Source organism: Phymastichus coffea, unplaced genomic scaffold (assembly GCF_024137745.1).
Source record: "Phymastichus coffea isolate CEN01 unplaced genomic scaffold, Cenicafe_Pcof_1.1 PCOF00184, whole genome shotgun sequence".
Lineage (NCBI taxonomy): Eukaryota > Metazoa > Arthropoda > Insecta > Hymenoptera > Eulophidae > Phymastichus > Phymastichus coffea.
The window spans coordinates 125,674-138,346 of NW_026706995.1; the positions used below are offsets into that span (position 1 = coordinate 125,674).

At 53.0% G+C, this 12,673-nt stretch overlaps 2 protein-coding genes across 6 annotated transcripts; one reads left to right on the top strand and one right to left on the bottom strand.

The window, feature by feature from the left end:
• Positions 1 to 82: 82 nt before the first annotated feature.
• On the bottom strand, positions 83 to 7,713 carry LOC131673565 (glutaryl-CoA dehydrogenase, mitochondrial). 5 transcript variants are annotated; one of them, XM_058951651.1, is made up of 11 exons: positions 5,182 to 5,759; positions 4,327 to 4,712; positions 4,163 to 4,243; positions 3,995 to 4,072; positions 3,804 to 3,857; positions 3,563 to 3,695; positions 2,631 to 2,836; positions 1,818 to 1,973; positions 1,643 to 1,747; positions 1,395 to 1,570; positions 83 to 1,304 (listed from the first exon to the last, which is right to left on the bottom strand). In XM_058951651.1, exons 2-11 carry the CDS (start codon positions 4,588 to 4,590, stop codon positions 1,109 to 1,111), a joined length of 1,449 nt encoding a protein of 482 aa, XP_058807634.1. In that variant the 5' UTR covers positions 4,591 to 4,712; positions 5,182 to 5,759; the 3' UTR covers positions 83 to 1,108. The 5 variants fall into 5 exon arrangements, with proteins under 5 accessions (XP_058807634.1, XP_058807636.1, XP_058807635.1 ...); XM_058951653.1 differs by having other exon boundaries at positions 4,327 to 4,723; XM_058951652.1 differs by having other exon boundaries at positions 4,327 to 5,061.
• Positions 7,714 to 9,746: 2,033 nt separating this feature from the next.
• Positions 9,747 to 10,525, top strand: LOC131673559 (uncharacterized). Its single transcript, XM_058951633.1, has 2 exons — positions 9,747 to 10,139; positions 10,207 to 10,525. Exons 1-2 carry the CDS (start codon positions 9,875 to 9,877, stop codon positions 10,314 to 10,316), a joined length of 375 nt encoding a protein of 124 aa, XP_058807616.1. The 5' UTR covers positions 9,747 to 9,874; the 3' UTR covers positions 10,317 to 10,525.
• The last annotated feature ends 2,148 nt before the right edge of the window (positions 10,526 to 12,673 follow it).

Below are 12,673 nucleotides of genomic sequence, written 5' to 3' on the forward strand. Positions count from 1 at the left end.
GCAATGTTCAAACGCAGGAGAAAAATTTTCCGACTTTTTTTCATTTGTTAACGCATATTTTTTATAAAAAAAAAAAAATAATTTCGTATAACTTTTTTACACATTCACAGTTTACATTTTGATTTTACATTATGTATCTTAGAATTTACGATTACAATGACACATTATAATATTCGTTTTAAATGATACAGCGAAGCTTTCAAAGAATGCTGATAGAATTGACGGCCATCCAAGCTATTAACTTTCTTAGTTCGAACTAGATATTTTATCTCGTATACATACCAATTCGTAGTTTCAGATTGTACAATGAAATATGTATTGCGCTTTTTTTGTAATGATTTCCATATTAATTATTTGACTCTATGGCTAGAATTCTAATCAATTTTATTTCCTAGCACCAACAACTTTCATTAGAGATGGATTATTGTAGTGAAACTATTGATTTCATTGAAATAAACTAGATCACCACGCATTATACTTCACACGTTTACGTATTTTACAATATCAATATAATATCAATTTTAAATTGTCTTTTCCAGCATACGTTTGCTTAATAACAAATTTTGTTCATTCATTATTGTTATTTTTTTAGTATTCTTATGTATAGAGGTAAAAAATTCTTAAAATAATGTACAAGATTCTATTGTGAATTGAATTCATGATGTTTGTAATATTTGTACAAATAAGCGCGGAGGCATATGTGTATACGTAAAGACAATGAGCAACCTCCTTCGTAATCAATTTTATAAAAAAAGTTAGAAATAAATTATTTATCACATACTCATTTGTCAATAAAGTCGGAATAATTCGATTAAAAGAACAGCTAATAAAATGTCTCACTAGGATATCAACTCCATTGCTACGTATAAATATTTTACAAAAGAATAGTTGAATCAGGAGCGAATGAATAAATCTTACGATTAATGAAAAAATGAAAAAAAAGTGAATGCAACTATCTATACACTTGACAGGGAGAGAGCGAGTGAGAGAGAGAGAGAGAATGAATGGATCATATAAAAATAAAAGCATTGAAATTACTCGATTGACGCAAGTTGGAATTGGCAGTTGCATAAATCGATTCACGCCACAATTCCAAATTCACGTTTTGTCAGTCTTTCAGTGTATGCGCATGGCATCTAAGTGCCTTCATGAAGTTCGACAATATCATGGACAAAGACACATCGACAATTTTCTGTGGGATCCAACCTTTGAGATTTGTGTTGAGCAGCCAGACAAATTGACAGCGGTCCTCTTGATCGCTCGCTACGCTGCAAGTCGCAAAGCAGCCCAATCCGTTTACACCTCTGAAATTTGATCGTTCATCGTGTAGCCAATCATATGATCGTATATACGATTTACGCTGACAGATAATAATGCCGCTCAAAATCTATTACCTCACGTAATTCTTCCGATTTGGCACTGTGCTGAAGTTGACTGAAATTCCACTGTTGATAAAGTACGAGCTATACTTGCCCCTGTGCCTAAGGATCACAAAATCTCTAGCTGCTACTGCTCCGTTCCCGAACGGTTTTGTTGCCTGATATACCAGATCCGTATTACTATCTATATCCTGCAAATAAGCAGAAAACATTAGCTCAGTATCTCGGGCAATATTCTTCTCAAAAAGTAATAAATCGCGTACGCAGATCTTCCTGGACTCCTCTATCTGCTGGTTCCACGAGGTGCTCGACTCGATGTTGTCGTACAATGACCTTGCGAGCTTCGAGGCCGACGCGTCGACTATGCCCTGTAATCAAGCAAACGCGTTACGGTTATTCACTGGCCGCCCATAGCACTTGGACTCTAGCTTCACCTACTGTAATTTTGAAAATTTTCCCATCGGGTTTCGGCAAAACCATCCAAGAGACCACGTCGCCATCCTCCGTCACTTGTTCGACTTTCCAGTCTTGCGACACAATCAGATCGTAGCATTTCTTCAGTAGCAAAGGCGCCTCTCGCTTACACTCCTCGACCTGTAATGTCAACAGATTCAACTACCGAGTCCACTCAACTATTTTCAATGCGCGCTCGTCCAAGACATCGCCCCGGCCGCTTGCTCATCGATCGAGCTCGAGCGCGCCCTCCAAGCAACCGAGGCCCCTCCTCAGAAAGCTTCTATGCGACATCGATCCTCAACCATTGCTGCTAATAGCCTCGCGCTTGCTTTTCGCAGATTCGCTGACGTTTGCTTATTCGCACATGCGTCAGCGTTCTGACGACCCTTGTACCCAAGCGCCCGCACCGTATTACGCACACCACTGCTGCTTTTCAACCGACTCGACCAATCGGTTCTCAAGTCACCTCAATCTTTTCCTTGCGACACCTTCAGAACAAGATTGTTGACGATCGAGTCGATCAATGTCCATTCGGGTTTCTTTTTAGGCCGTTCACACAATGTGTGTAAGTTAATCTATACGGAATGCCACGCTCAATCTATATACTTTGCTATTCTCAAATGATCTCCTTTCGCTATCAGCTGCTTCGTTTTCCTTTTCATGGACGTATTTGTCAAATCCGATAACAAATTATCGTCGGACGTAACGTGTCGACGTACACGAACAAGTTTGATTTTAAAGCGCACCGCCGCGACAGGTATGTTCCGGCAATACCTTGAACGGCTTAACCTTTACCTTTTCTAAGGGCAACTTTAGGTCGATTGTGGTTGATAAAAATGACGGATGGCTGTCTATTCTTCTCCTATGGCTTTGACCCTCGTCGTCAGAATGGTCAGGTGAATCCATAGGCGTATAGAAAGATCCAGCGTTTTCCACCGGCATAAAAGCTGGCACTACTGAGCTGGGGCTAAGAAGTGGTGCTCTTTCAGTATCTGGAAACCCTTTAGAAGAGAATGTGGCACTATTAAAACAGTTCGTGAACTGCAAACTTAGCTAGCAAAGCTACTCTCGTGTTTACTGTGGCTTTTTTCAACTTGCCATAATTATCTATTTAACTTGCGTTTTCATGTAACTTTTTATATTGCCTTTTTAATAAACTATTCCTGTGATGATATGTACATTATTTCAAAATATTCTGGTAACACTACTTGTAAAATTTATTTGAAGATAATATTCAAATTTCAAGAGCGATCCAACATAGAGAATGGAATAACGAAGAAAATGTTTTTTCACATTAAATTCGCTACAGTAATACGGTTTGGACTTGTAAATAGAACGAACAATGTTTTCCCGTTTTAAATACGCGGTATTTGACCATTGTATTGTTATTGCCTACAAAGTCCTCAGAAAAGGTTTTAATCCCTTTACTAATGACTTTGCATCAGGTTAACTTCCGAAAATTGTAGAAAGAAAGTTACCCGATACTAATACTAATTTTATTCAACGGAAATCTTTGTTAACAAGAAATACTATCATATTATATTTTTATTATCATTATAGTTTACTACTACGCTTCGATCGTTTAAACCATTTCTTTAGTCATCAACTTTGATTACATTGTACATTTTTAGAAATGATAAAAGTAATACAGCTAAGTTGACTATGCCAATGATTCATCCTGTACTAAGACCGCTACTGATTAAATAATATTAACGATGATTTATTACCCAAAAACCAATCTCGTGCTTGAGATTCTTGTGGAATCACTTTTATATCTAAAAACCAAACTTCGCTCCATACCAGCACAAATGACGTAAGAACAAGTAGAACTTCAAACACTGGCTGACTGGGTTTGGACCACTGACGGAAAATAATTTAAAAATACATTTACATTTCAAACGAATCAACAACCACGTTAATCAACTAAATTACCGACTGACGGTAAAATGCACGATAAGAGGTACTCACGTCATAAAGAAAGACTTTAGTCAGCAAAAAGGCACAGGTCAACGTCGTAGATGCCTAAGCAAGTATGTCATCAATAAATAATCAAAGTGTTGACAATTGCACAAAAATAATATGAAATTAAATAAATAATACAGATGAGTTGATCTGTAGTCGTAATCATAATAATAAAAACAACCAATGGCTCGACTTACTGCTACGACAAACCAATGATTGATGTGCAGTAATGCATAAAATAACAGGAGGATTGTAAATCTACAAGCTGCAGTCATCTGTGAAAAATGTAATTTCACCGGTTCTGTCCAGAAATGTATATCTATTGTTAATTGCAAAGTTGCCGAAATATATGAATTGATACTCACAACTATGTCAAAAAGCGAGGTTTTGACGTTGTAATGGACGATCTGATCCACGAAAGAGGTCTGAACACTTTTGCCGGAGATCTGTGAAGAGTAAGAGTTAGTAAGTGTAAGCCAGAACAGTGTAATAAGTCAATGTTGAGAGATAGAGCAGTAAAAATACTTACCATTATACATATTAGCCACATGAGAATCGTAAAGAGAAAGTCAAAGGTAACAAAGAGGCAGAAAAATCGGCGAACATTGGACATTCTGCCATTGTAACGCAAGCCTGCTACAAACGCCTCATTCACGTAATCCGGACTCCTTAAGTTCTGAGCGTAGCTGCTTCTGCCGGAATTGATCGATGCATTCAATAGTGACTCTGCGGCCGTGCGAATCTGGCGATCGTCAGCTGCTATCCTCATCTGTCGATCGCATTCGGTCATCATTGTGATCTCAAATCTCCTGAAGAAACGAAAAGCTGCGCTACTGGTAGCTACTGCGCTCTGCTTTGAATCTTCTTGTTTCCGAAGTTATTGTCATGAGGGCTAGTCAACAATATGTCTAGACCCTAAACAAATGCTATTTAGTTCAGTTTGCATAGGATCATTGCAACACTTGCATAAGGCAATAAAATGCTCGAGACGATGTTGTCTTGACTTTGGATATAATCGTCGCTTATCGAAGAACGATTATTGAATACAAATAAATTGTCGATGAGTTGAAATTATTATTTTATGTTACCTAAAATTTAGCAATAATCTTGTTTTATTTGTCCGTTCTTTTAGCAAGTGCCAAATTGTTGTGCGTTTTCGGAGTTTAAGCAAAACTGGTAAATGACAATCATAAACAACATAACCTCAAAGTAGTATATAATTAACGGCCGTCGTCGTTGCCGTGAATCGAGCTTTGAGGAAATCCTAGAAATTAAGACACAGGACAGTCGTAGATGAGGGTGATGAGTGATCGCCCGTTCGAACGAACTACAGCCGTTTGCCCGTGTGACGACAATGCTTTGTTAATTGCGATAATGCGTATACCTTAGATTGCCGTAAAAGCTTCCGATGCGTCGGACGAAGCTGTGGTTCTTGAGTATGAGATGTCAAGACCGAGCATGATTGATTCAATTCCTAATGCATTTTCGATCACTCGCATCATTCACTATGTCCTCTTTTTTACGTTTATTTTAACCACTTACTCGCTTATGCTAGCGCAAATGTTCACTTAGACACAATTCGCAGCTGATTTGATGAATCTAACGAAATGAAGAGTCGTAGAGCTGCAGTCACCAGTGAGTGTGTGTGTAATAGAGGGCGGTGGCGCCATCTGTTACTGGGAAGGCAAAAGTCAATTTGGAAACGGTGACAGTGAGTAGACGGTCGGTACTCGGTAGTCGATCGCCTATCTACGCCTTGACGCCTCGCCGATTCTTCGCGTGCGATATGGTACGTCATCGGGTCGAACGCAAGTAGCAATATGTTTATTGTCGCACTAATGAAAGCTATATTTTAGATTGATCAGCGTCTGTGTATTTGCCGGTTAAATCGAATATGCACATAGATTGGTACAGGTTGTAGTCCACTGGCCATTGACGGCGCAGAAGGGTCCAAGCGAGTGGCGAGCGTCTGCTCATCCCGCAAAAGCGGCGATACCCGTTATGGATTTGCCGAGAATGAGAGCGTGGATGTCGTGCGTACCTAGAAAAGAACGACTCGTCAGGTGAAGCGGAGGGCAGAGAGAGAGAGAGAGAGAGAGAGAGCGGATACGGAGAGGTGGACAACCTTCGTAGGTGTTAACGGACTCGAGGTTCATCAAGTGACGGATCACGTGGTACTCATCGGCTATACCGTTGCCTCCCAGCATGTCCCTGGCCGCCCTCGCGATCTCCAGGGCTTTGCCGGCGGAGTTGCGCTTGATCAGGCATATCATCTCCGGGGTGGCCCTGCGGAACGGTGCGGATTGAATGGGGCGCGGCGCACACCGCCAAGTCCTACCTATTCTGGTCCTTGAGCCGACCGACTCGCAGGCAAGCTTGCAGGCCCAGGCTGATCTCGGTCATCATGTCGGCCAACTTCTTTTGCACCAGCTGGTTGGCGGCCAGCGGCCGACCGAACTGCTTGCGCTCGAGCACGTAGGCGCGCGCCAGCCGCAGGCAGCTCTCGGCTGCTCCCAGTGCGCCCCAGCCGATGCCGTAGCGCGCGTTGTTCAGACAGCCGAACGGGCCCTGCGACGCAACACGGAAGCGACAGAAGGTGAGCGGGCCCCGCGCCGGGCCGCGGCCCCGGGGCGGCTTACGCGCAGTCCCTCGGCGTGGGGCAGCAGGTTGGCCTCGGGCACGCTCAGCTCGTCCATCAGGATCATGCCCGTGACCGAGGTGCGCAGCGAGAACTTGCCCTGGATCTTGGGGGTGGCGAGCGCGCCGGGGCTGCCGCGGCCGGCCGCGCCCTCCCTCTCCACCAGGAAGCCCCGGATCCGGGCGTCGTCGCACTTGGCCCACACGACCAGCAGGTCCGCGATCGGCGCGTTGGTGATCCTGCGCAGAGCAGCAGCCGTATGTAGCAGGCGCGGCGCCGGCCCGCCGGCACTCGTCGGCTATACCACGTCTTGCTGCCGCTCAGCCGGTAGAGCTTGCGCTCGGGGTCGTGGCGGGCGCGCGTCTCCATCGAGCCCGGGTCGCTGCCGTGGTTCGGCTCCGTCAGCCCGAAGCAGCCCACCAGCTCGCCGGCAACTGCGCAGGCAAGGTCGCGCGGTCAGTAGCGCGCTCGCGACGCGCCCGGGGCGCTTACTCAGTCCCGGCAGGAAGCGCTGCTTCTGCTCGTCGCTGCCGTAGGCCTCGACGGCCCCGATGGCTAGCGACGACTGCACCGAGAAGGCCGAGCGGTAGCCGCTGTCGACGGCCTCGATTTCCCTGGCGAGCAGGCCGTAGGCCACCGAGGAGACGCCCGCGGCCCCGTAGCCCCGCACGGTGCAGCCGAGCGCCCCCAGCTCGCCCAGCTCCCTCAAGATGGCCCTGTCGAAGCTCTCGCTCCGGTTGGCCTCCAGCACGCGCGGCAGCAGCTTCTCCCTGCAGTAGCCGCGGAACTGGTCCCGCAGCAGCGTCTCCTCGGGCGTCAGCTGGCTCTCCAAGCTCAGCGCGTCGTCCCACCTGAAAGTCGCTGCAGCCGATCGCGTCAGAGCGCCCGAGCGCCCGAGCGGCCGGCCGGCAAGGCGCACGCACGTTCGCCGACCGGAGCTCGAGCGCTACTTACGCTTGTGTGCGGTGTGGCTGGCGCTCGACGATACTGCCGCCTCCTCGGCCTGGTCAAGGAAAACCGAGACCTGCTTTGCGTAACGCGAGGCCGAGCCACGGCCAGCGAGTGCGCGGCTCGGCGCCGCGGCAAAAGGATACGTCTGGCTGCGAGCGAGTGCGGCTTGAAGCGAAGCTGCGAGAGCGACTTGAGCAGTGCTGTGGCCATGTTATTCGGCTCGCCGCGGCCAACCGAGACTGAGGAGAGTTGGCTTATCTACGCTGAGCCGCGACCCGCCGGCCTGTCACGTGGCAGACTCGATCGCGCCACCGGATTGCCAGCTCGCCCGCGAACAGTCCGAAAAACAGAATAACCCAATCGTTCCGGCGATTATTGGCGCGATTGGCCGGCGGCAGGGGGTAGGGGGCAGGTGGCAAGGGGCGAGTCCGGCAGTGCGCGGACCGTCGCACATCGGCGTCGGCAGGAGAACGACGGTCGCTTCTGGAGGGTTCTTCGTTAGCGGCAACGAGCAATCTCGAGGCGCGCTCTGCCATGCCCGTCGAGGCATCGAGCCGTTCGCCGTCGGCTGCGCTGTCGTTGGCGGGAGCTCGCGTGCCTTTTCCGACCTGCCCATTGTTTTTCGTCTTCCGCGTGAATCGGTGGACGGTCGACGGTGGACTCAACCGACGATGATCATCCACTCAACGATGTGCTCCGTCATCGGCATGCACGCAGTTAGCGACTTGGTCGCGATAACGCGCGTCTCGTAGATAGCACTCGAACGAAGAACAAGCTGCTCTGGGAGCCCGCTCGGCCTTCTTGGCCGCTTCGTCTTGATGCGGCATTTTGGACCTTTTCCGCGTACTTCGCTTCCGATCCCGAATTTCCTCGGTGCTCGCTCTTTTCTTACCAACGACTTGTTATCGAAATCAGGAAATCAATGGGTTTCTCAACCTAAGAACTCAATTTTCCTCCAGGAGTCTGGCCAAGTTAAAGGCAAGAAAATCTTCGGTAACTAATTCCGAATCCTGAGATCTGTTTACCTATGGAATATTTTGACTTGAATAAGCAATGTACTATCAGCTCTTATAATACTGACAACAATAATGCCCAGCAGTCGGTCATTTTCAATGAGCATAGCCTTTCTATATACTGCCAAATGTAATTCTCCGAATGCTGAGCATTACTGCTGTTGATATTATCGAAGAGTGTCGGTCAACGAACGAGCCAACGAACGAGCCGACGAACGAGCCAATGCCTGATCCAGCAAAAGTATTCCACAGGTAAACAGCTGTCGAACCTGATCGTAGCTCCGAGAAACGTTTGTCCGGAGCGAAAAGCCCATTTGGCGTGATTTTAATAAGAAACGAGCGATCGGGTGCGATAAGCAGGAGGTGAAAGCACTCGTCGAAAAGGTCGGAAAATAGCGTGGTCATGAGCAGGCGGCAAAGAGCAACTTGCCAAAGAACATAGGTGGATTTGGTGTTTCCGGCAGAGTTCCGCACGAGCGAGCATTCGTTACAACGCGCCCGAACGAGCGAGGCGAGGACCGAGCATTAGGGGAATTCGCGATCGGCTGCCTATATAAATAGGAGTACGCCGAGCGCACGCTCGTATCGTACACACTTGGCGCGCAATCGTTTGCCTCCCAGACGCACTCGCCGACGACGGCTCGCCGATAAGGATTTCATAACAGTCGTTGCGCCACGGCACATTGTACGTTACGCGCGCGCGCGCGCGCGCACCCGTAAGCATTCGCTTAGCGGACGGCGCACTGCGAAGTGGATCCGAGCCGATCCGCTCTCTCGCCCGATAATAATGATAATGCCAATAATAGCAGTCGGAATGAAGTAATTGCAATCGCAAGCAGCCTCGTTCCGTTGTCACATAATGGGCAACGGGATGAGCGATTAGATTCGCGAGTGCATTAGACGGGTCGCAGCTCGGCGAGGCGAGAGCGATTAGATCGGCGATTGCTTCGGCGCTCGAGCGACCGATGCAGGGAAAATAGGCGAACAGCGTAACTACCGATTGGCCTTGCCACTCTCTCTCTCTCTCTCTCTCTCTCTCTCTCTCTCTCTCTCTCTCTCTCTCTCTCTCTCTCATGCTATTCGCAGCCTACGGTAGCGGCGAATGCGTGCGTTGCCGCACTACCGATTGCGCAAGCTGGCACGCCTCTCTCGAGAGCCCCGGTTGCAGCCACCACGTGCGCCCCGTCGCAGCGACAACCGCCTGCCGTCTCGTGGTCCGCCGAGCAGTCGGGGCGATCGACGGGCTCGGACGACGTCGTTCCGCGAACGTCGCGACAACAAGCGTCGGTCGACCGACCAATGGAAACCGGCGAGAGGCACCGGCCGGGCCTATAAGAACCGAGCGGCGGATTCGCCGGCCAGTACTGCGAGCAGCGGGGCTGCTGACGGGCCTCGTCCAAGTGGTCCCGGTCCAATCGTCGGACGAGCAGCGCAACCGATCGACACCCAGGGCACTCAGCGGATCCGGAGCCGAGATGGGCCGCGGGCGCGGAGCCTCGGGCGCCAAGCCCGGCAGGAGGGCCCCCCGCTGCCCGGACGGGGTCTGCTGCCCGAGCAGCGACAGCGACTGCGACTCCGCCTGCTCGGATTCCGACTGCAGCGAGTGCTGCGGGCGCACGGCGCGCTCGCGGCGCGTCGCGGCTCGCCGTCCCCGAGCCGGCTCCAAGCCCAAATCCAAGCCCAAGGCCGGCGCCGGCAAGGCGCGCAAGCCCAAGAAGAAGGCCAGGAAGAAGGCTGCCCGTAAGTAGGCCCGGCCGCGCGGAGCCAGTCGGGCGCTCGGTTTCAGCGCTGCTCTGCTCTTCCCCAGGCGACAGCTCGACCAGCTGCAGCTGCAGCGACTGCGCGGACTCCGACAGCAGCGACGACTCCTACAACTGCCGCCCGGTCCGCGCCGGCCGCAAGTGCTCCACCTGCTGAGCCGCCCCGGCGCGCCCCGGCTGTCCGCCCCGATGCCTCGTGCTTTTACTCATCGTCGACTCTGCCTGGTGTCTTTCGCCGACTGCGCGCATGTGTCGGTCGGGCGATTTGTTTGTTTTTATCCAAGTTCTCATGTACATCGATTGATCCACCAATAATAATAATAATAAAAGTTTGTCTCGAGCAAAGCCCGGCTGGCGAGTGGCTGTTATTTTTAGTCGTTGCGAGGATGAGTTCGAGCTTACGTAAGCGCTGAAGCGTTGTGCTAGATGCGAGTAACGATGGCAGCGAGGCAGGCGTAATCGCGGCGGTTACGCTGCGAGCACGTGCGCGCGGATGCAGGCGGGCGGGCGGGCGGCAGAGCAGCCTCGGGTTCAAGGCAGTCGCCTCTCCTCCGCCCCTCTCTCGCTCACCGCTCGTTCCTATCCGCAATAGAGCCGCGCGCTAGTGATGTAACCGTAGGTGAACGGCACATGGCAGTCGGCAGGCGCTGCGCTTGCACTCCGCCGCCGAGGCGATCGCCTCCTCGTCGAGTGCGCGCGCGCGCGCGCGGCTGTCGCAAGCGAGCGGCGGCTAATTAGCCGGACACGTTCGCACCGATAGCGCAACGCCAATTGCGAGCCGGCGAGCGCGCGAAAAATTACACGGACGCGCGTGCAGCGGCGTTGCGCGGAGCCGCGCTTTCGAAAGGCCGCAGTCGCGCTGCAATTGCGCCTCCGTCCGGCAATCGCGCCTCGCGGCGCGCCGAATCGCCCGCGCCACGGTCCCCGCGGCGAGCGTCGGGCGGTGCCTCGTCCTCGCGGCCCGCGCGGGTCGGCGCGGCGCGGCGCGCGAGCGCGGCGGAGAAAGGATGGATGATCGGGCGAAGGCTTATTTTTTGACCCTGAATGCGCCGCGAGTTCGACGGCCGTGCGCCGCCTGACAAGGTCGCTCGAGCTCTCCCCTCGAATTCTCCAGTCGCGCTGCGCGCCGCTTCTGTACTCGCGCTCGCATCCAGCCGGCCGGTCCGCGCGGTCGGCGGCCCGCCCCGCGCGCCCGTCTCGTCCTAGGCGGCGGCCTCCCCTCGCGCGCCGCGCCTGCCGCCAGCCCCACCTCCGCGCCACTGCTGCCCCGCTGCACCACCTTCAGCCTTATTTCTACTTGTTGCGTCAGACCCACGAGCGTTCGCCTCGCTGTGTGTGCGTTGCATGCGCTCTGCCAGCCGCCGTCGCCGCCGCCGCCGCCGCCGCCTCTCTCCGCTCGCGAATTCCAAAGCTCCCCTTGTTCCCTTCCCCGGCTCCGTTCCGTTCTCGCTATTTTCGCCTCCACATTCTTTTGCAACAAAAGGCGATGCGCGATACGCATTATCTGTATATACGTTTCGACTGCGAACGTGTTTTTCGCCGACGCGTATGCACTTGTGTGTACTTTCGCTGGCAATACTGGTCTTATCTTATCTGCTGAAAGTGCAGCGCAACGACGTCGCTCGCATCTCCGCTCGCGATCGAGCAGCGCGCCAGTTACGGCAATGTTTACAAAACAGCCGGGCCCGACGATCGCAGGCTCGACGCCCCCGCCGCCCGCGCGTACGCGATCGCCGAGCGCGGCGTCGCCCGAGGAGCACCGGCCGGCCGCACGAGGCCGAGCCGAGCACGTTGGCGAGCGCCGTCCGCGGAGGAAAGCACCGAGTCACGTTTCCCAGCTCCTCGTCCGACGAGAGCCGCCGGGGTATATATAGCCGCGCGCAGGATCGTTCCGCGCCGAGCGCTCGTCTGGCCGCGGCTTTGCGTAACGTGCGTGCGCCGATCGCCGCTCTCACGTGGCCGGCCCGGCGCTGCTCGGCCGCGCTGCATCCTCGCGGCCGTCCGTCGACGGGCCGCCGCGGCGCGGCCTAACGGCACCGCGCGAGAGCGCGAGAGGCCGGCAGCCGCCGAGCGCGGCGGCACGGGGGGAGGCCTAGACACACTTGTCGAGCCGAGCGTGTCATGCAAATTGCCGTGCCGCCGGCGGCTCCGAGATGTCGTAACGCCGAGCGGCCGAGATCTCGGCCAGCGCTTCGCGCGGCGCGCTGACGTAACCGGCGCAGCGATCTAACGGTGCAGCGCACTAGCGGCGCTCGGCGTGGGCGGAGCCGCGGCTAACGGGCTGCGGCGGCGGCGGCGGCGGATCGGCGCGAATCGGCAGCGCGCGACCCGTCGAAAGCGAGCTCCGCGCTAACGGTCCGCGCGCCGCTGGCCCGCTGCCCCGAGCCGTTAGCCATTGTCGGGTCCGAGCGCGCAGCCTTCGGCCGAGCCTCGCGGGCGCTGCGCAAGGTCGCCCGACGCGCGCTCCAACGCCGCAGCCTCCGCCAAGTCGCCGAGTCGCCGAGTCGCCGAGTC

What these genes read in the sequence shown, in the direction of transcription:
- LOC131673565 (XM_058951651.1), bottom strand. Translation starts at nt 4,590, where the DNA reads ATGATGACCGAATGCGATCGACAGATGAGGATAGCAGCTGACGATCGC. An exon ending in TGTGGCTAATATGTATAATG is followed by an intron (nt 4,244 to 4,326) that starts GTAAGTATTTTT and finishes TACTCTTCACAG; the next exon opens with ATCTCCGGCAAAAGTGTTCA. An exon ending in CTAAAGTCTTTCTTTATGAC is followed by an intron (nt 3,696 to 3,803) that starts GTGAGTACCTCT and finishes ATTTTCCGTCAG; the next exon opens with TGGTCCAAACCCAGTCAGCC.
- LOC131673559 (XM_058951633.1), top strand. Translation starts at nt 9,875, where the DNA reads ATGGGCCGCGGGCGCGGAGCCTCGGGCGCCAAGCCCGGCAGGAGGGCC. An exon ending in GGCCAGGAAGAAGGCTGCCC is followed by an intron (nt 10,140 to 10,206) that starts GTAAGTAGGCCC and finishes GCTCTTCCCCAG; the next exon opens with GCGACAGCTCGACCAGCTGC.